Genomic DNA, 26,035 nt, shown 5'->3' with positions numbered 1-26,035 from the left:
TTTTGGCTGTTACGAATAATGCTGCCATGAAGTTCATGGTACATGTTTGTGTGGGCATATGATTTATATTCTCTTGGGTATATACCCACAAGTGGACTTGCTGGGTCACAGATAACTCTATGTTTAACATTTTGAGTAACTTCCAAACTGCTTTCAAAGTGGCTGCAGCATTTTACAATCTCACCGGCAACGTATGAGAGTTCCAATTACTCCACATTCTCGCCAACACTTGTTATTGTCTGTCTTTTGATTATATCCATACCCATGGGTGTTAAGTGGTATCTCATTGTGGCTTTGATTTGCATTTCCCTAATGACTAAAGATGCTGAGCATCTTTTCAAGTCCTATTGGCCTTTTGTATATTTTCTTTGGAGAAATATTCAAGTCCTCTGCCCATCTTTTCAACTGCATTATTTATCTTTTTTATTGTTGAGTCGTAAGTTTCTTTTGTATTCTTGGATACAAGTACAAGTGATTTTTTAAAAAAGTAAATCAGATTTTGTTACTCCCTTACATAGTACCCTCTAATGATTCCCCACTATGTTTAGAATAAAATCCAAATTCTCACTCTGGCTTACAAGATCCTACACGATTTTGCCACTTTGCCCCTCACACAGTGCACTGTAGTCAGAGCAGTGTTCTTTCTGCCCTTGAAACATAATAAACTCATTCGTGTCTCAACACCCTTGTAGGTTTGTCACATCTGCCTGCTTGGAATTCTCTTTCCTTGGATGGCTTCTTCTTGTCATTGAATTCAAATATCTCTTTTCAGACAATTTTTCCTAAAAAAAAATTGTATCTAAAAAAGCTCCCCCTCCACAAAGAGGAACAAGGGAACTTTTGCGGATGATGGATATGTTCATTACCTTGATTATGGTAACGGTTTCATGGATATATACATATGTCAAAACTTTTTAAACTATATACTTTATGTGCCATTTATTTTACTTCAATTATATTCAATAAAGCTGTTAAACAAGTAACTCTCTTCATAATCACACCTTTACTGTCACACTCTTATCATACTTTATTTCGTTAGGAGAAACTGTCTACCTGAAATCACCTTGTTTACTTCTTGACTTAAATGTTTATTGACTATCTCATCCCTCTAGAATGGAAGTGTCATGAGAGCACTTCATGAATGTTTTTCATCTTGTAACTGCTGTATCCTCAGCTTGGCTCACAGTTGGGTGCTACATAAATATCTGGCTAATTGAATGAGTGAATTTGATAGAGGTTTAGAAAAGAAACCCAAAGACAATAGGAAGGGTGACTTTCCATTCCCTCAGACTCACAAGTACTTGAGGGGATGAAATTCTTATTATTTATTTTCTTTATTAAGAGCTACCTTGGGCTTCCCTGGTGGCACAGGGGTTAAGAATCCACTTGCCGATGCAGGGAACATGGATTCGAGCCCTGGTCTGGGAAGATCCCACATGCTGTGGAGCAACCAAGTCCTTGCACCACAACTACTAAGCCTGCGCTCTAGAGCCTGTGAGCCACAACTACTGAGCTCGCGAGCCACAACCACTGAAGTCCACGTGCCTAGAGCCCGTGGTCCACAACAAGAGAAGCCGCTGCAATGAGAAGCCAACGTACCACAATGAAGAGTAGCCCCCGCTCGCCACAACTAGAGAGAAAGCCTAACTCAGCAATGAAGACCCAATGCAGCCAAAAAAAAAAAGAGCTACCTCAAACTCTATCCTGGATGATCTCCAACACTGTGATCATTAGAAATATCACTGACTGTTCAACTACTCTGTGGTACTATTCTAGTACTTTATATATACTCTCCCATAGGTAGTGGTTATTTTAATAATAGTATTATAATGATAATATAGCATATTATATAGTAGTTATAATAAATATATAATAACTATAATAATAGTAGTAGTAATACAGTAAAAACATTTGTTTAGCATTTGGTATTTGTCAGATATTATGTAAGCATTTTACCCATGTAATCTCATTTATTCTTCACAGTAACTTTATGAAGTAAGTATTCTTTTACAGACAAGGAATTTTGAAGTTTAGAGAGGTGAACTAACTGACCAAAGCCACACAACTGGCAAAAGGCAGAGCTGGACCTCAAATCTAAGTCTATCTTACTTCAAAGCATATGCTTTTTCCATTATGCTACAGTGCTTGTTAAGTATTTTTATATAATACAATGTTACTCCAGCTCATCTACAAACCCAGAATGTGCACCTCAAGAATGATACTACTCAAACTCTGAAACAGGCTAGTAGTAAGAGTACGAGAGATGAGAAGCTAGTTGCCTGAAAATAAGCCAAGATGTTTAGAGCAAGGAATTTTTACTTTATGCCAAACTCCATGTCTAGCTTCACGTGACATTTAAATTCTTACTGCTTCTGATTACTCTTCAGTAGACATTGGTTTTTACCTAAGTTGCTGGCCCTTGCTCCTCCTTTGCCTACGAGTGAGGTTTATTGGTGAAGGTATGCTGACCATGAGAGATCTAGGTAGGCTCCCTTACCAACTTGGGTTCCAATTTTAAGAGCATTTACCTTTAGTGCCAGGCGGCTGCAGGTTGTCTCCAGTCAAGGAACACCAGCCCACAGGGAAGATGTCCCGGGAGTCGAAGCGGCACCAGTAGTCAAAGGCCCCTCGCCACCCATCAAAAGTGACAAGCACCTCTGAGCCTCGCACCTCCCCAATAGTGGCTGGGCAAATGAAATGAGGGTTCTTCCTGTCCACAGCTTCCAGCTTCATTCCCATTTTGAAGAAGTTGTGAGAAGGTGATGGTGGTTCCTAAATGAGAGACAGAAATACACAGACCTAGACGCAAAGAGAGAGGCTATGTATGCCAAAAGACTATTTCATTTGGATGATTAAAAAATGACTGCTATATAGGATTTATAATGGAGCTTTAGTCTTTCTTTTAAATGAATTTCAAAGTATACCAAAGTATTACTTTGCTAATCCTGTTATTTTGACATCTTTGCTTCAGATCCTTTTTTTTTTTTCAAGAAATAAAGGGTAACAGATAAGGCTGAATCCCCTTTTGTGCCCTTCCCCATGCATGTTTTATACTTTATATGTACAAACCATTTGCATACTTTTAAATTTTATATAAATAGTATTATACTGAACATATCATTCTACATCTTGCTTTTTTTGTTCAACATTGTTTTTGAAACGTATCCATGTTGATAAATTTAGCTCTAGTTTAACTGCTAATAGTACTCCATTACACGTATATATCATAATTTATTCATTCTCTTTTGACAGACATTTAACGTTGTTATGAATTGTTTACTATTTCAAAAGAGTTTTAATGGCCCTTCTTGCACTTGTTCATTTGTTCACATGTGGCAGGATTTCTTCAGGGTGTATACCTAGGAGTAGAATTGGTGGGTTATAGGATAGATATATACATCTTCCACTTTATTAAATATTGTTAAATTGCCCTCCAAAGCAGTTGTAACATTGTACAGTCTCTCCAGTAGTGTAGCTAGTTCTTGGGTGCTGATCTGCAATGCAGTTGCATAGATAAAGTTTCCAAAAAAGTGTTGTATACTCTATTCTGTTTCCCTTCGTCTTACTGTCTGATCGTGTACCAATAACGTCTTATTAAATGGGTATCTGGCAGAAAAAGTCTCCCTACCTTGTTATTCTTCAGTATTGTTTTGGCTATTCTTTCTCCTTGACCTTTCATATGAATTTTAGGATCAGCTTTTCAAGTTCCACAGAAAAACCCTACTTGTATTTTGACTGGAATCCCAATGAACTTATAATTTGGGAAGAAATAACCTTTGTATGTATGATATTGAGCCTTTCCATCCAGGAACATGATAGTATTTTCCATCTGTTAAGTATTCTTTAACATAGATTTCTTCTTCAGTATAAGTTTAAAAATTCCTTTACAAATGTCTCATGCTTTTTACAAACCATATTGTAATATTTTTTTCTGGCCGTATTGTAATTCTTTTGCTATCTTAAAGAGCACCTTTAAAAATTTTATTTTCAAACCACTTGCTGCTGTTAAATAGGAATGCAACTGATTTTCAAAAATTGATCAACATTTAATACTGATTAGCTTATGCTGATTGATATACCATTTTTTCTTGTCTGTTTGATTTATCAATTGAGAGATGTGTATTAAAATATTTCCTAATGATTGTGGATGTTCCAAATTTTCCACATAATTCTGTCAAATTTTGCTTTTCCTACTTTGAGGCTATGTTTTTGAGGAGCATGCATATTTATAACTTTTATCTTCTTGGTGAAGTATATATTTTTTATCATTAGATACTAACCTCTTTAATGCTTTTTAGCACCAAGTCTTCTTTGTCTAATTTCAGTATAGTTAACACCAGCTTTATTTTGATAAAGGTTTGCACGGTATACATTTTATATTCTTTAACTTTCAACACCTTTCTGTCATATTTCAGCAGTGTCTCTTGTAAACAGCATGTAGCTAGATTTAAAAACAATCTAATCTATGTCTGACTAAACTGATGAGTTTAAGCTAATTTCTTGTGATAACTGATATATATAAATTTATTACAATTATCATACTGTCTACGTTTCTATTTAACTTGATTTTTCAAGTTGTACCTTTAACTTCTTTTTTCTCCTTAAAAATCAACTGAATTTTCTTCCCTTTTCCCCTCTCCATTGATTCAGATTTTTTTAAAAAATAAATTTATTTATTTTTGGCTGTGTTGGGTCTTTCTGGCTGTGCGTGGGCATTCTCTAGTTGCGGTGAGCGGGCTCTAGAACGTAGGCTCAGTAATTGTGACGCACGAGCTTAGTTGCTCTGTGGCATGTGGGATCTTCCTGGACCAGGGCTTGAACCCGTGTCTCCCGCACTGGCAGGTGGATTCTTCCTCCTCCCCTCCCTCCTCCCTTTATTTATTTTGGCTGCGTTGGGTCTTCGCTGCTGCACGTGGGCTTTCTCTAGTTGCAGCGAGCGGGGGGTACTCTTCATTGCGGTGCGTGGGCTTCTCACTGCGGTGGCTTCTCTTCTTGCGGATCACAGGCTCTAGGTGCGTGGGCTTCAGTGGCTGTGGCTCACTGGCTTTAGAGTGCAGGCTCAGGAGTTGTGGCGCATGTGCTTAGTTGCTCTGTCATGTGGGATCTTCCAGGACCAGGGCTCAAACCAGTGTCCCCTGCATTGGCAGGCGGATTCTTAACCACTGCACCAGGAGGGAAGTCACTGGCAGGCAGATTCTCCTTTTTTTTTTTTTTCAAATATCATGACGTTATCTAAGTGCATCTAAACATACAATAGCAATTTGCTTTCCTTTTTAGGTACAGGTATATAAAAAAGTTGAATGATCCGTCTCTTTTGTCTCAAACAGGAGTTTACAGATCTTTTTTTTCTGTAAGAATGGCTTTTTAGGTAGTAACATTTGTACTTTTTTTTTAAACATCTTTATTGTAGTATAATTGCTTTAAATTGGTGTGTTACTTTCTGCTTTTTAACAAACTGAATCAGTTATACATATACATATGTTCCCATATCTCTTCCCTCTTGTGTCTCCCTCCCTCTCACCCTCCCTACTCCACCCCTCTAGGTGGTCACAAAGCACTGAGCTGATCTCCCTGTGCTATGCGGCTGCTTCCCACTAGCTATCTACCTTATGTTTGGTAGTGTATATGTCCATACCTCTCTCTTGCTTTGTCACAGCTTACACTTCCCCCTCCCCATATGCTCAAGTTCATTCTCTAGCTGGTCTGTGTCTTTATTCCCGTCTTGCCCCTAGGTTCTTCGTGACCTTTGTTTTTTCTTAAATTCCATATATATGTGTTAGCATATGGTATTTCTTTTTCTCTTTCTGACTTAACTTCACTCAGTATGACAGACTCTAGGTCCATCCACCTCACCACAAATAACTCAATTTCGTTTCTTTTTATGGCTGAGTAACATTTCATTGAATATATGTGCCACATCTTCTTTATCCATTCATCTGTCGATGGACACTTAGGTTGCTTCCATGTCCTGGCTATTGTAAATACAGCTGCAATAAACATTGTGGTACATGACTCATTCTGAACTATGGTTTTCTCAGGGTATATGCCCAGTAGTGGGATTGCTGGGTGGTATGGTAGTTCTATTTTTAGTTGTTTAAGGAACCTCCATACTGTTCTCCATAGTGGCTGTATCAATTTACATTCCTACCAACAGTGCAAGACGGTTCCCTTTTCTTCACACCCTCTCCAGCATTTATTGTTTCTAGATTTTTTGGTGATGGCCATTCTGACTGCTGTGAGATGATATCGCATTGTAGTTTTGATTTATATTTTTCTAATGATTAATGATGTTGACCATTCTTTCATGTGTTTGCTGGCAATCTGTATATCTTCTTTGGAGAAATGTCTATTTAGGTCTTCTGCCCATTTTTGGATTGGATTGTTTTTTTTGCTATTGAGCTGCATGAGCTACTTGTAAATTTTGGAGATTAATCCTTTGTCAGTTGCTTCATTTGCTAATACTTTCTCCCATTCTAAGGGTTGTATTTTGGTCTTATTTATGGTTTCCTTTGCTGTGAAAAGCTTTGAAGTTTCATTAAGTCCCATTTGTTTATTTTTGTTTTTATTTCCATTTCTCTAGGAGGTGGGTCAAAAAGGATCTTGCTGTGATTTATGTCATAGAGTGCTCTACCTATGTTTTCCTCTAAAAGTTTGATAGTGTCTGGCCTTACATTTAGGTCTTTAATCCATTTTGAGTTTATTTTTGTGTATGGTGTTAGGGAGTGTTCTAGTTTCATTCTTTTACATGTACCTGCCCAGTTTTCCCAGCACCACTTACTGAGGAGGCTACCTTTTCTCCACTGTACATTCCTGCCTCCTTTACCAAAGATAAGGTGACCATATGTGCGTGGGTTTATCTCTGGGCTTTCTATCCTGTTCCGTTGATCTATATTTCTGATTTTGTGCCAGTACCATACTGTGTTGATTACTGTAGCTTTGTAGTATAGTCTGAAGTCAGGGAGCCTGATTCCTCCAGCTCCGCTTTTCGTTCTCAAGATTGCTTTGGCTATTTGGGGTCTTTTGTGTTTCCATACAAATTGTGAAATTTTTTGTTCTAGTTCTGTGAAAAATGCCAGCGGTAGTTTGATAGGGATTGCACTGAATCTGTAGATTGCTTTGGGTAGTAGAGTCATTTTCACAATGTTGATTCTTCCAATCTAAGAACATGGTATATCTCTCCATCTATTTGTATCATCTTTAATTTCTTTCATCAGTGTCTTATAATTTTCTGCATACAGGTCTTTTGTCTCCTTAGGTAGGTTTATTCCTAGATATTTTATTCTTTTTGCTGCAATGGTAAATGGGAGTATTTTCTTGATTTCACTTTCAGATTTTTCATCATTAGTGTATAGGAATGCAAGAGATTTCTGTGCATTAATTTTGTATCCTGCTACTTTACCAAATTCATTGATTAGCTCTAGTAGTTTTCTGGTAGCATCTTTAGGATTCTCTATGTATAATATCACATCATCTGCAAACAGTGACAGCTTTACTTCTTCTTTTCCAATTTGGATTCCTTTTATTGACTTTTCTTCTCTGATTGCTGTGGCTAAAACTTCCAAAACTATGTTGAATAAGAGTGGTGAGAGTGGGCAACCTTGTCTTGTTCCTGATCTTAGTGGAAATACTTTCAGTTTTTCACCATTGAGGACGATGTTGGCTGTGGGTTTGTCATATATGGCCTTTATTATGTTGAGGAAAGTTCCCTCTATGCCTACTTTCTGCAGGGTTTTTTATCATAAATGGGTGTTGAATTTTGTCAAAAGCTTTCTCTGCATCTATTGAGATGATCATATGGTTTTTCTCCTTCAATTTGTTAATATGGTGTGTCACATTGATTGATTTGTGTATATTGAAGAATCCTTGCATTCCTGGGATCAACCCCACTTGATCATGGTGTATGATCCTTTTAATGTGCTGTTGGATTGTGTCTGCTAGTATTTTGTTGAGGATTTTTGCATCTATCTTCATCAGTGATATTGGCCTGTAGTGTTCTTTCTTTGTGACATCTTTGTCTGGTTTTGGTATCAGGGTGATGGTGGCCTGATAGAATGAGTTTGGGGGTGTTCCTCCCTCTGCTATATTTTGGAAGAGTTTGAGAAGTATAGGTGTTAGCTCTTCTCTATATGTTTAATAGAATTCGCCTGTGAAGCCACCTGGTCCTGGGCTTTTGTTTGTTGGAAGATTTTTAATCACAGTTTCAATTTCAGTGCTTGTGATTGGTCTGTTCATATTTTCTATTTCTTCCTGATTCAGTGTTGGCAGGTTGTGCATTTCTAAGAATTTGTCCATTTCTTCCAGGTTGTCCATTTTATTGGCATAGAGTTGCTTGTAGTAGTCTCTTAGGATGCTTTGTATTTCTGTGGTGTCTGTTGTAACTTTTCCTTTTTCCTTTCTAATTTTGATTTGAGTCCTCTCCCTCTTTTTCTTGATGAGTCTGGCTAATGGTTTATCAATTCTGTTTATCTTCTCAAAGAAGCAGCTTTAGTTTTATTGATCCTTGCTATCGTTTCCTTCATTTCTTTTTCATTAATTTCTGATCTGATATTTATGATTTCTTTCCTTCTGCTAACTCTGGGGTTTTGTTGTTCTTCTTTCTCTAACTGCTCTAGGTGTAAGGTTAGGTTGTTTATTTGAGATGTTTCTTGTGTCTTAAGGTAGGATTGTATGCTATAAACTTCCCTCTTAGAACTGCTTTTGCTGCATCCCATAGGTTTTCGGTCATCGTGTTTTCACTGTCATTTGTTTCTAGGTTTTTTTTAATTTCCTCTTTGATTTATTCAGTGATTTCTTGGTTATTAAGTAGTGTATTGTTTAGCCTCCAGGTGTTTGTATGTTTTACAGATTTTTTCCCTTTATTTGATATCTAGTCTCATAGCATTGTAGTTGGAAAAGATACTTGATATGATTTCAATCTTCTTAAATTTACCAACGCTTGATTTGTGACCCAAGATATGATCTATCCTGGAGAATGTTCCATAAACACTTGAGAAGAATGTGTATTCTGTTGTTTTTGGATGGAATGTCCTATAAACATCAATTAAGTCCATCTTGTTTAATGTATCATTTAAAGCTTGTGTTTCCTTATTTTTTTTTAATTTTAGAATTTTATTTAATTTTTTATACAGCAGGTTGTTATTAGTCATCAATTTTATACACATCAGTGTATAAATTTCAATCTCAATCGCCCAATTCATCATACAACCACTCCCACCACCCTGCCCCATTCCCTGCTTGGTGTCCATACGTTTGTGCTCCACATCTGTGTTTCAATTTCTGCCCTGCAAACTGGTTCACCTGTACCATTTTTCTAGGTTCCACATATATGTGTTAGTATACGATATTTGTTTCTCTCTTTCTGACTTACTTCACTCTGTATGACAGTCTCTAGCTCATCCACGCCTCAACAAATGACCCAATTTCGTTCCTTTTTATGGCTGAGTAATATTCCATTGTATATATGTACCACATCTTCTTTATCCATGCATCTGTCAATGGGCATTTAGGTTGCTTCCATGACCAAGCTACTGTAAATAGTGCGGCAAGGAACACTGGGGTGCATGTGTCTTTTTTCAATTTTTATTTTTATTTTATTTATTTTTAATTTATTATCATTATATTTTAACATCTTTATTGGAGTATAATTGCTTTACAGTGGTGTGTTAGTTTCCACTTTACAACAAAGTGAATCAGTTATACATATACATATGTTCCCATATCTCTTCCCTCTTGCGTCTCCTTCCCTCCCACCCTTCCTATCCCACCCCTCTAGGTGGTCACAAACCACCTAGCTGATCTCCCTGTGCTATGCGGCTACTTCCCATTAGCTATCTATTTTACATTTGGTAGTGTATATATGTCCATGCCACTCTCTCACTTTGTCACAGCTTACCCTTCCCCCTCCCCATATCCTCAAGTCCATGTTCTAGTAGGTTTCTGTCTTTTTTTTTTTTTTTTTTTTTTTTGGCAGTATGCGGGCCTCTCACTGCCGTGGCCTCTCCTGTTGTGGAGCACAGGCTCCGGACGTGCAGGCTCAGTGGCCATGGCTCACGGGCCCAGCCGCTGAGCACCATGTGGGATCTTCCCGGACTGAGGCATGAACCCGTGACCCCTGCATTGGCAGGCGGACCCTCAACCACTGCGCCACCAGGGAAGCCTGGTCTGTGTCTTTATTCCCGTCTTACACCTAGGATCTTCATGAACTTTTTTTTTTCTTAGATTCCATATATATTTTAGCATACGGTATTTGTTTCTCTCTTTCTGACTTACTTCACTCTGTATGACAGACTCTATTTCCATCCAACTCACTGCAAATAACTAAATTTCATTTCTTTCTATCCATTAATCTGTTGATGGACACTTAGGTTCCTTCCATGTCCTGGCTATTGTAAAGAGAGCTGCAATGTACATTTTGGTACATGACTCTGTTTGAATTATGATTTTCCCAGGGTATATGCCCGGTAGTGGGATTGCTGGGTGGTATGGTAGTTCTATTTGTAGTGTTTTAAGGAACCTCCATACTGTTCTCCATAGTGGCTGTATCAATTTACATTCCCACCAACAGTGCAAGAGGGTTCCCTTTTCTCCACACCCTCTCCAGCATTTATTGTTTCTAGATTTTTTGATGGCCATTCTGACTGGTGTGAGATGATATCTCATTGTAGTTTTGATTTGCATTTCTCTAATGATTAATGATGTTGAGCATTCTTTCATGTGTTTGTTGGCAATCTATATCTTCTTTGGAGAAATGTCTATTTAGGTCTTCTGCCCACGTTTGGACTGGGTTGTTTGTTTTATTGTTATTGAGCTGCATGAGCTGCTTGTAAATATTGGAGATTAATCCTTTGTCAGTTGCTTCATTTGCAAATATTTTCTCCCATTCTGAGGGTTGTCTTTTGGTTTTGTTTATGGTTTCCTTTGCTGTGCAAAAGCTTTGAAGTTTCATTAAGTCCCATTTGTTTATTTTTGTTTTTATTTCCATTTCTCTAGGAGGTGGGTCAAGAAGGATCTTGCTGAGATTTATGTCATAGAGTGTTCTGCCTATGTTTTCCTCTAAGAGTTTGATAGTGTCTGGCCTTACATTTAGGTCTTTAATCCATTTTGAGTTTATTTTTGTGTATGGTGTTAGGTAGTGTTCTAATTTCATACTTCTACATGTACCTATCCAGTTTTCCCAGCACCACTTATTAAAGAGGCTGTCTTTTCTCCACTGTATATTCTTGCCTCCTTTATCAAAGATAAGGTGACCATATGTGCGTGGGTTTATCTCTGGGCTTTCTATGCTGTTCTGCTGATCTATATTTCTGTTTTTGTGCCAGTACCATACTGTGTTGATTACTGTAGCTTTGTAGTATAATCTGAAGTCAGGGAGCCTGATTCCTCCAGCTCCGCTTTTCGTTCTCAAGATTGCTTTGGCTATTCGGGGTCTTTTGTGTTTCCATACAAATTGTGAAATTCTTTGTTCTAGTTCTGTGAAAAATGCCAGCGGTAGTTTGATAGGGATTGCACTGAATCTGTAGATTGCTTTGGGTAGTAGAGTCATTTTCACAATGTTGATTCTTCCAATTCAAGAACATGGTATACCTCTCCATCTGTTTATATCATCCTTAATGTCTTTCATCAGTGTCTTATAATTTTCTGCAAACAGAACTTTTGTCTCCTTAGGTAGGTTTATTCCTAGATATTTTATTCTTTTTGTTGCAATGGTAAATGGGGGTGTTTTCTTAATTTCACTTGCAGATTTTTCATCATTAGTGTATAGGAATGCAAGAGATTTCTGTGCATTAATTTTGTATCCTGTTACTTTACCAAATTCATTGATTAGCTCTAGTAGTTTTCTGGTAGCATCTTTAGGATTCTCTATGTATAATATCATGTCATCTGCAAACAGTGACAGCTTTACTTCTTCTTTTCCAATTTGGATTCCTTTTATTAGCTTTTCTTCTCTGATTGCTTTGACTAGAACTTCCAAAACTATGTTGAATAAGAGTGGTGAGAGTGGGCAACCTTGTCTTGTTCCTGATCTTAGTGGAAATGCTTTCAGTTTTTCACCATTGAGGACGATGTTGGCTGTGGGTTTGTCATATATGGCCTTTATTATGTTGAGGAAAGTTCCCTCTATGCCTATTTTCTGCAGGGTTTTTATCATAAATGGGTGTTGAATTTTGTCAAAAGCTTTCTCTGCATCTATTGAGATGATCATATGGTTTTTCTCCTTCAATTTGTTAATATGGTGTGTCACATTGATTGATTTGTGTATATTGAAGAATCCTTGCATTCCTGGGATCAACCCCACTTGATCATGGTGTATGATCCTTTTAATGTGCTGTTGGATTCTGTTTGCTAGTATTTTGTTGAGGATTTCTGCATCTAACTTCCTCAGTGATACTGGCCTGTAGTTTCCTTTTTTTGTGACATCTTTGTCTGGTTTTGGTATCAGGATGATGGTGGCCTCATAGAATTAGTTTGGGAGTGTTCCTCCCTCTGCTATATTTTGGAAGAGTTTGAGAAGGATAGGTGTTAGCTGTTGTCTAAATGTTTGATAGAATTCGCCTGTGAAGCCATCTGGTCCTGGGCTTTTGTTTGTTGCAAGATTTTTTAATCACAGTTTCAAATTCAGTGCTTGTGATTGGTCTGTTCATATTTTCTATTTCTTCCTGATTCAGTGTTGGCAGGTTGTGCATTTCTAAGAATTTGTCCGTTTCTTCCAGGTTGTCCATTTTATTGGCATAGAGTTGCTTGTAGTAATCTCTCATGATCTTTTGTACTTCTGCAGTGTCAGTTGTTACTTCTCCTTTTTCATTTCTAATTCTAACGATTTGAGTCTTCTCTGTTTTTTTCTTGATGAGTCTGGCTAATGGTTTGTCAATTTTGTTTATCTTCTCAAAGAACCAGCTTTTAGTTTTATTGTTCTTTGCTATAGTTTCCTTCATTTCATTTTCATTTATTTCTCATCTGATCTTTATGATTTCTTTCCTTCTGCTAAATCTGGGGGATTTTTGTTCTTCTTTCTCTAATTGCTTTAGGTGCAAGGTTAGGTTGTTTATTTGAAATGTTTCCTGTTTCTTAAGGTAGGATTGTATTGCTATAAACTTCCCTCTTAGAACTGCTTTTGCTGCATCTCATTGGTTTTGGGGCGTCATGTCTCCATTGTCATTTTTTTCTAGGTATTTTTGGATTTCCTCTTTGATTTCTTCAGTGATCACTTAGTTATTAAGTAGTGTATTGTTTAGTCTCCATGTGTTTGTATTTTTTACAGATCTTTTCCTGTAATTGATACGTAGTCTCATAGCATTGTGGTTGTAAAAGATACTTGATATGATTTCAATTTTCTTAAATTTACCAAGGTAGATTTGTGATCCAAGATATGATCTATCCTGGAGAATGTTCCATGAGCACTTGAGAAAAATGTGTATTCTGTTGTTTTTGGATGGAATGTCCTATAAATATCAATTAAGTCCATCTTGTTTAATTAATGTATCATTTAAAGCTTGTGTTTCCTTATTTATTTTCATTTTGGATGATCTGTCCATTGGTGAAAGTCGGGTGTTAAAGTCCCCTACTATGATTGTGTTACTGTCAATTTCCCCTTTTATAGCTGTTAGTATTTGCCTTATGTATTGAGGTGCTCCTATGTTGGGTGCATATTTACAATTGTTATACTTCTTCTTGGATTGATCCCTTGATCATTATGTAGTGTCCCTCTGTTTCTCTTGTAATAGTCTTTGTTTTAAAGTCTATTTTGTCTGATATGAGAATCGCTACTCCAGCTTCCCTTTGCTTTCCATTTGCATGGAATATCTTTTTCCATCTCCTCACTTTCAGTCTGTATGTGTCCCTAGGTCTGAAGTGGGTCTCTTGTAGACAGCATATATATGGGTGTTGCTTTTGTATCCATTCAAGCCAGTCTATGTCTTTTGGTTGGAGCATTTAATCCATTTACATTTAAGGTAATTATTGATATGTATGTTCCTATTACCATTTTCTTAATTGTTTTGGGTTTGTTATTGTAGGTCCTTTCCTTCTCTTGTGTTTCCTGCCTAGAGAAGTCCTTTAGCATTTGCTGTAAAGCTGGTTTGGTAGGACTGAATTCTCTTAGCTTTTGCTTGTCTGTAAAGGTTTTAATTTCTCTGTCAAATCTGACTGAGATCCTTGCTGGGTAGAGTAATCTTGGTTGTAGGTTTTTCCCCTTCATCACTTTAAATATGTCCTGCCATTCCCTTCTGGCCTGCAGAGTTTCTGCTGAAAGATCAGCTGTTAACCTTACGGGGATTCCCTTGTGTGTTACTTGTTGTTTTTCCCTTGCTGCTTTTAATATGTTTTCTTTGTATTTAATTTTTGACAGTTTGATTAATACGTGTCTTGACGTGTTTCTCCTTGGATTTATCCTGTATGGGACTCTGTGCTTCCTGGACTTGATTAACTATTTCCTTTCCCATATTAGGGAATTTTTCAAGTATAATCTCTTCAAATATTTTCTCAGTCCCTTTCTTTTTCTCTCCTTCTTCTTGGACCCCTATGATTCGAATGTTGGTGCGTTTAATGTTGTCCCAGAGGTGTCTGAAACTGTCCTCAATTCTTTTCTTTCTTTATCTTTATTCTGCTCTGCAGTAGTTATTTCCACTATTTTATCTTCCAGGTCACTTATCCGTTCTTCTGCCTCAGTTATTCTGTTATTGATCCCTTCTAGAGAATTTTCAATTTCATTTATTGTGTTGTTCATCACTGTCTGTTTGCTGTTTAGTTCTTCTAGGTCCTTGTTAAACGTTTCGTGTATTCTCTCCATTCTACTTCCAAGATTTTGGATCATCTTTACTATCATTTTTCTGAATTCTTTTTCAGGTAGACTGCCTATTTTCTCTTCATTTGTTAGGTCTGGTGGGTTTTTGCCTTGCTCTTTCATCTGCTGTGTGTTTCTCTGTCTTCTCATTTTGCTTAACTTACTGTGTTTGGGGTCTCCTTTTCACAGGCTGCAGGTTCGTAGTTCCCGTTGTTTTTTGTGTCTGTCCTCCAGTGGCTATGGTTGGTTCAGTGGGTTGTGTAGGCTTCCTGGTGGACGGGACTAGTGCCTGTGTTCTGGTGGATGAGGCTGGATGTTCTTTCTGGTGGGCAGGTCCACATCTGGTGGTGTGTCCTGGGGTGTCTGTGGTCTTATTATGATTTTAGGCAGCCTCTCTGCTAATGGGTGGGGCTGTGTTCCTGTCTTGCCAGTTGTCTGGCATAGGGTGTCCAGCACTGTAGCTTGCTGGTCATTGAGTGGAGCTGGGTCTTGGCGTTGAGATAGAGACCTCTGGGAGAGCTCTCACCGAATGATATTATGTGGAGCTGGGAGGTCTCTTGTGGACCAGTGTCCTGAACTTGGCTCTCCCACCTCAGAGGCACAGCCCTGACGCCTGGCTGGAGCACCAAGAGCCTGTCATCCACACAGCTCAGAATAAAAGGCAGAAAACAAAGAAAGAAGAAGATAAAATAAAATAAAGTAAAATAAAATAAAGTTATTAAAATAAAAAATAATTTTAAAAATTTTTGAGAAAAGTATTTAAAAAAAAGAAACAAAGAAGAGAGCAACCGAACCAAAAAACAAATCCACCGATGATAACAAGTGCTAAAAACTATACTAAAACCAAACAAACAAAAATGGACAGACAGAACCCTAGGACAAATGGTAAAAGCAAAGCTATACAAAATCACACACAGAAGCATACCCATACACACTCACAAAATGAGAAAAAGGGAAAAAATATATATATATTGTTGCTCCCAAAGTTCACCTCCTCAATTTGGGATGATTCGTTGTCTATTCAGGTATTCCACAGTTGCAGGGTACATCAAGTTGATTGTGGAGATTTAATCTGCTGCTCCTGAGGCTGCTGGGAGAGATTTCCCTTTCTCTTCTTTGTTCACACAGCTCCTGGGGCTCAGCTTTGGATCTGAACCCGCCTCTGTGTGTAAGTTGCCTGAGGGTGTCTGTTCTTCGCTCAGACAGGACAGGGTTAAAGGAGCAGCTGATCTGGGGGCTCTGGCTCACTCAGGCCGGGGGGAGGGAGAGGTATGGAACGTGGGGTGAGCCTGCGGCAGCAGAGGCCGGCATGACATTGCACCAGCGTGAGAACACACCAGCCGTGTGTTCTCCCAGGGAAGTTGTCCCTGGATCACAGGACCCTGGCAGTGGTGGGCTGCACAGGTTCCCAGGACGGAAGAGGTGGATAGTGACCTGTGCTCGCACACAGGCTTCTTGGTGGCGGCAGCAGCAGCCTTAGCGTCTCATGCCCGTCTCTGGGGTCCGTGCTGACAGCCACGGCTCACACCCGTCTCTGGAGCTCCTTTAAGCAGCTCTCTTAATCCTCTCTCCTCGCACATCAGGAAACAAAGAGGCAAGAAAAAGTCTCTTGCCTCTTCGGCAGCTCCAGACTTTTTCCCAGACTCCCTACCGGCTAGCTGTGGCGCACTAGCCCCTTCAGGCTGTGTTCATGCAACCAATCCCAGTCCTCTCCCTGGGATCCACTGAAGCTGGAGCCTCAGCTCCCAGCCCCCGCCTGTCCCGGCGGGTCAGCTGACAAGCCTCTCGGGATGGTGAGTGTTGGTCGGCACCAATCCTCTGTGTGGGAACCTCTCCCCTTTGCCCCCTGCACCCCCGTTGCTGCGCTCTCCTCCGTGGCTCCGAAGCTTCCCCCCTCCGCCACCCACAGTCTCCGCCCATGAAGGGGCTTCTAGTGTGTGGAAACCTTTCCTCCTTCACAGCTCCTTCCCACTGGTGCAGGTCCCGTCCCTATTCTTTTGTTTCTGTTTCTTCTTTTTTCTTTTGCCCTACCCAGGTACGTGGGGGAGTTTCTTGCCTTTTGGGAGGTCTGAGGTCTTCTGCCAGCGTTCAGTAGGTGCTCTGTAGGAGTTGTTTCACATGTACATGTATTTCTGATGTATTTGTGGGGAGGAAGGTGATCTCCACGTCTTACTCTTTTGCCTTTTTGAAGCTCCCCTGGCAGGCAGATTCTTAACCACTGTGCCACGGGGAAGTCCCCAATTCATATGTTAACCATTCTATATTTAGTCTTTTGGTGGACCCCTTCAGATCATAACTGTATAGTTGACATAATTAAGTCTAAAGCTCATCTTTAAACAATACAAGAACCTCAGAATATTTAAACTACTCCTGAGTTAATAGGTGTTTGACAATTTAGTTCCACATTGTTATACTGCCAACTGATCACTTCTGCTAGTATAACTGGTTTATACAGTTATAGGCAATGGTTGATTAGTTTTACTCACATGTTAAACCATCTTTCTTCAGCAGTACTCTTTGCATCTCATTCTTACTTTCCAGTTCAATTATCTTTTATTTATTTATTTATGGCTGCGCTGGGTCTTCGTTGCTGCGTGCGGGCTTTCTCTAGTTGAGTCGAGTGGGGGCTACTCTTCGTTGTGATGCATGGGCTTCTCATTGTGGTGGCTTCTCTTGTTGCGAAGCATGGGCTCTAGGTGTGTGGGCTTCATTAGTTGTGGCACGTGGGCTCAGTAGTTGTGGCACATGGGCTTAGTTGCTCCCCAGCATGTGGGATCTTCCTGGACCAGGGATTGAACCCATGTCCCCTGCACTGGCAGGCGGATTGAAGTCCCCAGTTATCTTCTTCCTGAAATATACTGTTCAATTGTTCTTTCAGCAGATATATTAGTATCTGTTTGTATTAGTTTGCTGAAAATGTCTTGATTTTACATTCATTCTGAAATAATAGTATAAGTAGATATAAAATTCTAGGTGGACAACTATTTTTTCTTAGTTCTTTGCAGATATTATTCTGTTACCTTTTGGCTTGTACTGCTGCTGTCAAGAAATGTGCTGTCAGCCTAACTGTAATCCTTTTGAAGGTTCAGTCCACATGGACATGGAAGCTGTGGATATGGAGGGCTGACTGTACTATGCCATTTTATATAAGGGAGTTGCGTATGTGTGGATTTTCATATTCAGGGGGTCCTCGAACCAGTCCCCCACAGGTGCAGAACCATCCCTCACAGAGGATGACTGTATTCTGTGTGATTACTTTGCTCAGATCCTTTCTTTTGACTTTAGTTATACCATGATGTTTTAAGGTATATATTTGTCTTTATTACACACTCTGGAAAATTCTGTCATTATCTTTTCAAATACTGACTTTTCTTTATTCTTTCTAATTAATCTCTCTAGAGTTCATGTTCAGTATATACTGGACCTTCTAATAGTATTCTCTTTGTCTTTTCTCTTTAATGTATTTTCCGTCTCTTTATCTCTCTGTACTGCACTCTAGGGAAAGTCCTTACACGTGTCTTTCAATTCTTTCTTCTCTATCTAGGTCTAAATTGCTTATACGCCTACCTAAGATTTAAAACTTTTAATGGTTAAGTTTCATTTCTAGATAGTCAATTTGTTGTTTTTTCAACTTTGTCTTTAAAAAAATAGAGGTTTGTACTTTTCTCATCTTTAAATTCCTTCTTTTCATTCCTTACTCATTTTCAAATACTTAATTTATAATCTCTATCTGATATTTCTATTATCTGAAAGTGCTTGAGGTTAGAGTCTTACTGTTTGTTGTCTACTGAAGTCTCATCATGCAGGATTTGCTTTGTGAGTTTTGCGGGCTCTGTAATTATGAACTGAACTGAACTGATCTTCAGTGGTACTTCATTTTTGGGACTTCTATGACATCTGGGTTGAAAACAACCAAACCCTCCAGAGAGGTTTTGGGTTTGCTTCTGCCAGGCACTCAGAAATATCCCATACAATTCTGGAGTTCTGAAACAACACAGGCACCATATCTGAACCCTGGACTTCCATGGGGAAAGACTGTCTTATCAGAAGAGATGACTCACTTCCTACCCCTACCCATGGCCCAGGCAGAGACTCTTCCTCATCAATGCAATAGTCTTTTCACTAAGGAGTAAACATTTGAGGGATCCAATCTGATTTTTTATGTGGCAGTCCCAGGTACATTTTTCTGCCTTGCATGGGCCCAAGGCCTCAACTTCTATCCTACTGTGGTTGTTAAAAGACAAGGTCCTTGGAAAGTAAGACTCGCAAAGCCCCTTATGGCACCTGCAGGTTCAGTACACCTAACACTCTGCTTTTCCATCCTCATTTTGGCCTTGGAGTTATCTTACTTTCTAGTAAGGTCAGCAAAGCCTTTAAAAGAATACTTGTTGGCCCCTTACCCCCCATCATTTTTAGGTATTCTGCAGTGGAAGGGTTTCAAGTTGTCCAGTATACTGTATTCTGGGAATCAGGGTACTCTCAGGGTTTAGACTTAAATGGCAACATAGGCAACCCCAATTCAGTCACCTTTACAGTAACTTTAACCTCATTAAAGATCAACTAAGAGCAGACTGATTGCTTCATCCCTCGAGAAATCAGCAAGACTGAATACAGGTTTTGGATCCCTGTTCCACCACTTACTAGTCATGCGACCTTGGGCAAGCTCCTTATTCAAAAGTATTTGTTTCCTTAACTACTAAATCGAAATAATAACTCTTGCTTCATAAAGTTAACTGTGGGTATTTAAATGAGAGAGTGTGGATAAACTCCAAACATACTGTAGGCACTCAAAAAATAGTCTCCTTCCTTTCTCTCTGTTTAGAATATGGACCTTATGGAACTGCATGATCTATAGTAAGAATAGCTCCTTTAGATTTATACTACACTTTATATGTTTTACTAATAAAAAAAAATGTTTAACTTCTTAAAACCCTATGAGGTAGACAGAATCCCACTTAACAGATGAGGTCAAAACTTACTATTGGCAGAGCTAGGACCCAAAACGCAGAAATCCTAATTTATCAGTCTAATATTTCTCTGGGGATAATTGCGGCTTTTTAAGGTACTTAAAAAATCCTTCTGCTGAACTAGTTTCTGAGAAGGCATCCTCAGGCCACATATATAATGTAGACATCAGAGGCTCAGTAATTGAAAGAATGTAAGCATTTGACCTTAAGCAATTTGGAGCTGGTGATAGCTGAGGGACACTGTACCTTGTGGAAAATCCTGATGGGAGCCATCTCTGCTCCATTTAGCGTCTTCAAAAGGAACATGGGCCAAGAGGAAGCATTCAGCCGAAATCCTGCAGCAAACATAATGGGCAACAGATAAAAAATATGTCTCAAAGGGAATTGCTATATCAAGTTTTCCCTTTGGAATCCAGCTACGCCTGCCACAACCTATGCTGTGATAGTTATAGAATCACAGATGGTTAGGGAAGGACTTAAAGGTTAAGTAGAAGAAATACCTCATTAGACAGATGAGGAAATGAGGCATATAAGAGGGAATGTAACTTGCCCAAGGTAATGTTGCAAAGTAAGTAGTGGAGTAAAGTCCCCAACCAAGTTTCCTGAAGCCAAAACAAGTATTACACAACAAATATCATGCCTAAAAAGCTTCCTTGAAAAATACAAAATAGATTTGTGATAGGAATAACAAACACTTAGAAATGATCTAGACCATAGAGTGTGAACAGGGATATAATAATCTCTTAAGAAGAAACCAGATATGTCTGATAAATCCAATATACAAGTAAATCTTTTTGGTTTATCTCAATGTAAACACACTCTCACTTTTGCTCTCACTTTCTCGCTCTCTGTCTCTCTTTCCCTCTCTCTCTCACACATACACACATACACAGAGTACAAAACACTTTTTGATATTCATTTTTACTTAACGAAGGATCAGGCATTGATGAAAATGGAAGGGATCATCTTATCAAAAAAACCCTCATTTTCCAAAAGAGTGAAAAGAAGCCTAGGGATGTTAATTGTCCATTGTCATTCTGCAATGACAAGTCAATAAGAATATACCATTTAATTAACAAACTGTAAAAATAAGATCATTATCATAGTTAAGTCTTCCAATTAGAGCTCCAAGTGCTTCCTTCAATTTGGCTTCAACCCTCTGTCCTGAGATACCACAATCTAGTGCTTTCTGATAGTCTCCCAATCTACCTCAGCTTTCCCATTCCTGACAAAGCACAGATAGGCTGAACCAAAGCTGCAGAGAAACAGCAACAACAACAGTATCTGATATTACTGAGTACTTCACTGTGTGCTAGATACTGTGCCAGGCACCTTCTACCGACTACCTAATTTAATCCTCAAGACAACCCAGTAGGGTAGAAATTATCTTCATTTTATAGATGAGGAAAGAAGTATAAAGTAAACTGCTTGAGATTTCAAAGTGAGCAAATGACAAAGATAGGATTGAAATCCAGGCAATCTGACTGTTGAGCCCACACTCTTTACTACACTAAATTATCAATGTGCATGTGAAATGAAAAAGGAAGAATCAGCTTTTGGGATAAAGTATTAGTTAAGAACTATAATTAAATTAAAGGGGAGGATGTGAGAAGAGAGAAGAAAATGTAAATAAGAGAGGTACCACCCCCACCTGATTTAAACTTTTAGTCTCAAAGCTGGCTAGGCTACCAAGTGAGGTTTCCCAGGGTCAGGAGACTCCTTGGGATAGCTCATTCATAAACAATGGGGATAGCAATTCACACAGTCCTGTCAAACTGCTACCACTTCTTTTTTGCTTGCCCAGCTCTTTTTCCTTCTGTAAAAAAAACCCCCAAAGACAAAAAAAACTCTAATTTTATGTGATTTGGTGGGGATGTCTACACTGGGCTCTACCTACCTGGCCATGGAATGCAAAATAATGCTATTTAAAAGCATCAGATTCCCCTAGACCAAAAGTGTATATGTATGTCCCAAGTTGGATCAACTGTTTTCTGATATGATGTGCATGTTGGAGAGAGCTTTTCTTTCTCTGAGATCATGGTTATAAGTAAGTTTGTAGATTTGGCACTGCTAAAATGGAGAACATAACTGAGAATAAGGCCAATGTAGAGCAGGAGATGGAGACATGAGAGTGTTTAAAACCCTGTGTCCAGACACACTCAGCACCAGGTCTTGGGCTTCGCAGTTACATGAGTCACTAATTCCTGCCTCCTCCTATTGCCCTCCTCTAACCTGGTCTGGGTTGGGGTTTTACACTCCAAAAGAGTCTTGACTACTACTCTTCCTTTGACCACGGTACAAACAAACAGACAAACAAATTTCTCCAGAAATTCAGGTCTGGTTTGTGTGTGAGTAAAACAACTCTCTTTAGGTCAGGGAAGGGTTGAAGCAAGCCAAACCTAGTGCAGATTTGCCATGAATGATTCACTACACCTACAGATAAGGCAAAGCTGCTCTAGAGAAATGCTCCCTACACCTTCGTATAAGAGGGGAGCGGGGAGGAATGACTGCACAGTTAGAAAATTCTGATTCATGCCCTCAGTTCCCAACAACGAGAGTGCCTCACCATGTAATTCCCAATTCAATTCTTTAGAAGTGGGTTACTGAGAGGCTTCTATCTCATCTGGTACTTGAGGGAAAAAGAAATCCTCTCAGCTCTGGAAACCCTTATAATAATATTATAATAGTTAATATGTATTCAATGCTTATCATGTACTAAATACTTTACAGGCGCTTTCTCACAGGATATTTCAAATAATGCCATGAGGTGTGCACTATCATTACCCCTAGTTTGCAGATGATGAAAGAGAAACTCAGGAGAAGTAGCTTGTCCAAGGTAGTAAGTGGTAGAAACAGATTCCACTACATGACAGTCTTACTCCAAACCGTATGGTTCTTAACTACGTTTCACTATCTCCTAGCAAGTTTCTTCAAGAGTAGAAGGGCAAAGTAGAAATGTTGTCAACCCAAGGAATTACTGAGTACCTTATTCCCCTACCAAATTCAGATGTATTCACAATCTGTCCTGGGGAGTCATAGATAGAATGTTTAAACACTGAAAGGGATTTCAGAGGCCATATAGTATGAAGGTTTTATATTGTAGATGACAAAACTGAAGTCCAGAGAGGCTAAGAAACTTGTTCATGATCACGTAAGTTGTTCCTGTAGTCAGGCTGGAGCCCCAGGACTTTCCATCTGATTCTCTTTCACTATGCTATGCTGCCTCCATAAGAAAACATTCATTACGCTCATATTATTTGCCAGCCTCCATGTGCTAAGCACTTTTAAGTGGGTTATCTCATTTAATCACTTCTACAACTCTGTGAATTTGATAAGAGAAAAGTAGCACTGGTTTTGGAGCCAGGCTCCCTAGATTCAAATCTAGCTCTGCTACTTACCTGGTGTGTGATGTTTGGCAAATTATAAGACCTCTCTCTGGTTTTCATTTCCTCAACAATAAAATGGGTAAGAATAGTAACTACTTCAATGGGTTGTTCTAAGGGTTAAAATAGGTTAATACATGCGAAGCACTTAAAACGATGCCTGGTATATGACAAGTGTTAAATGAATGCTGGCTTTTATTTTGATTATTATAGATGAAAAGACTGAGATTAGAGAAATTAAGTAAAATATCCAAGGTCGCTAAGCTAGTAAATAGCAGAGGCAGGATTTAAACCGAATTCCTCTGTCTCCAGAGTCTTCATTATTAATCAGCACATTAATGTCTTCAAATATTTAATCACTCAGTTCTACCATGCTGTCTCTCTTGGTAAAAGAACTGGAGTTGTAAATTTGTGCAAAAAGGAAGAGAAGAGTAAAAACAATAATTTGAGGGTCTCCTCAAATTAAACAATGGCTTGCAAGGAAAAGGCCAGGTGGGTAAGAAATCCTAACCTCTAAAGTGGGAGTACCTCAGTGTCTGGCCACTGGTTCTCTCTTCTTGGTCCCCACTTTTTTCCCATCAACGATGACTGCCAATTTATATCTCTAACCCAAACCTCTGTCCTGAGTTTCATGCTCATATTTTCAACTGCCTTATTCTATAACTCTACTTGGATGCCAAGAGATCTCAAAATGAGTAAATCTAAAACAGAACTCTTGATTTTACTACCCCCTTTCCTCCAGTCATCTCATCTCAGTTAATGGAACCACTTATTTAAACCCAAGTGCTGAGACCAAAAAGCCTAGAAGTCACTCTTGGTTCCTCCCTTTCTATTGTCTCTCAAATACAATTAATCAGCAAGTGTTGATGGTTCTTACATCTAATATACCCTAAACCGAACCGTTCCTTACCATTCTGTATTTCTGCCCACTAACACCCTAACCTAAGTGACAGCCAAACTTTGCCCAGACTACTAAAACAGCCTTCTAACCCTTCTCTCTGCTTCTACTTTTGCCTCCCTACTGTCTATTCTCCACACAGCAACCAGAATGATATGGTTATGTTTTTAAAACTATAAATCAGATCACATCACTCTTATGCTTACATCCTATAACACAAAATAAATCTGCAGTCTTTATGTATTTAACAAAACTTACATGATACGGAACTTGCTTACTTCTTGTAACTCATCTCCTGCCACCCCCCTGCCTTTCATTCACTGGTCTTTCTGTTTCCCAAGCACACCAAGCTGTGTCCCTCTGCCTCAAACACCCTTCACTTTTCTCAAATCTTTGATAGTTCTTTGCTGAAATATCACCTCCTCAGAGAGGCATGCCTAGACTACCCTACCTAAAATAGCCTCCTAGATCCTGCTCCCTTCTTATTATCCTTACCTTTTATCACTGCCTAAATTTTCTTTCTTTTTTCCATGTAATGTGTATGTCTTTTCCAACCAGAATATGAGCTCCATGAGAGTTTTACTGAACAAAGGAAAAATCTCCACTTATGAAACGGGTGCCAGGAATTGATAAATGCTTTATCATGTTACCCCATTTAATCCTCAACCATGTGTGGCAAAGTTTATTAATGATGTGGCAGGTGAGGCAACTGAAATTCACGGTTAAAAGTCAAGATAAAGCAACTTACCATTGGCCACACAACTAAACTAGTAAGTGCCTGGGCTAATATTATAAAACCAGGTCTCCAATTCTAAACCCAGGCATGCTGCAAGTGTTCTGTGCTTAGCTAAGATTTCTTTTTAAAATATTTATAAACAACCAGTCACAAAGATCTTTCATATGCTTCTAAGACTGTGGGACTACTGAATAGGTTAGGGTTCGTTTGTTTGAACTAACAGTGGTCTGAGCAAGCTCTGAACTTCAATGTAGATCAGCAGGTCTAGAATCTAATCATAGTTCATGCCCTCTGGTGGCAGGTAACAGAACAGCACTCATACGAGGAAGCACATGAATGGGCCCTACTCCTTACCCTGCCATTGTCCTATATAGTAATTCCAAGCTTTATGAAGTTATTAGACTCTATGGCTGTCAAGATGATCCCCAAATCATTCTCTCCTCCCAGAGGAGCTTTACATACATGTACACATACAAATACATGTACAGAAACATGCCACCAATTCACTGTACAACTTTGGACAACTAACTTCCCTTTCCCTATTTCTGTATTTGTCAGATGATGACACTGAACTAAAGCAGTGCTTCCAAACTGAGGTTGGGTGGGCTATCTAAATTTTACCCCAAGAGGGACAGCAACGAGAACTGGAAGAGAGGTGCTGAACAAACTGTCTTCCCTGAGGAAGAAGTGTATGTTCAGTCAGGTTGTATTTGGGAAGGACTGTTAGAATTCCTTTTGCTTCGGCCAGGATGCTGTCACCACTTCAATGCTCCGCTCTTATATACACACTCAAACACAAGTTAATTCAGATTTATTTCACTGGGGGTGGGGTTATGACTAGTCTTGAGATAGGTGTACGTATAGATGGGTCTGGCATTACTCAATGTCAGGGGCCTTGCAGAGAAGAGAGTTTGGCGAATATTTTTAAAATTACCTGTGTAAAATGAGTATTTAAGATACCATAGTTAAAGTTACTTCTCTCTAAAATTTCATCCCCCCCCCAAATTTTTATAAACAGAGTTCAAATTTCCATAACCATAAATGGGATACGCATCTTTTAAAATCCCCCTTTTTACTGACAGGCCCTGGAAGCTATTTAGCATAAGAGAAGACTGATCAGTGTCAGGAACATAAGAGGGTTCCTTTCAAGTCAATGTCCCACATAGACATCAGGGCACGTGACTAAGTTTGCTGAGTAGGCAGTTTATACTGGGATCCTGACACACTTGGCTAGAGGCCTCACCAGAGGCCAGCTTTGCTCTAGCCTAGGGA

At 39.0% G+C, this 26,035-nt stretch overlaps 1 protein-coding gene across 29 annotated transcripts in view; it reads right to left on the bottom strand.

Moving 5' to 3' along the window:
- The window catches only part of SCMH1 (Scm polycomb group protein homolog 1), a 191,909-nt gene that overhangs the window by 76,046 nt on the left and 89,828 nt on the right, over positions 1-26,035 (bottom strand). For all 29 annotated transcript variants that reach the window (XM_060307134.1, XM_060307144.1, XM_060307146.1 and 26 more), the window contains 2 exons: positions 19,993-20,081; positions 2,529-2,772 (listed from right to left, as the gene is read on the bottom strand). In XM_060307134.1, the coding sequence (XP_060163117.1) occupies positions 2,529-2,772; positions 19,993-20,081 (333 nt within the window). The remainder of the gene's footprint in view (positions 1-2,528; positions 2,773-19,992; positions 20,082-26,035) is intronic.

This window comes from Globicephala melas, chromosome 1 (assembly GCF_963455315.2).
Source record: "Globicephala melas chromosome 1, mGloMel1.2, whole genome shotgun sequence".
NCBI lineage: Eukaryota > Metazoa > Chordata > Mammalia > Artiodactyla > Delphinidae > Globicephala > Globicephala melas.
The sequence above is the reverse complement of the archived record's forward strand: the minus strand, read 5'-3'. Positions and strand labels throughout refer to the sequence as shown.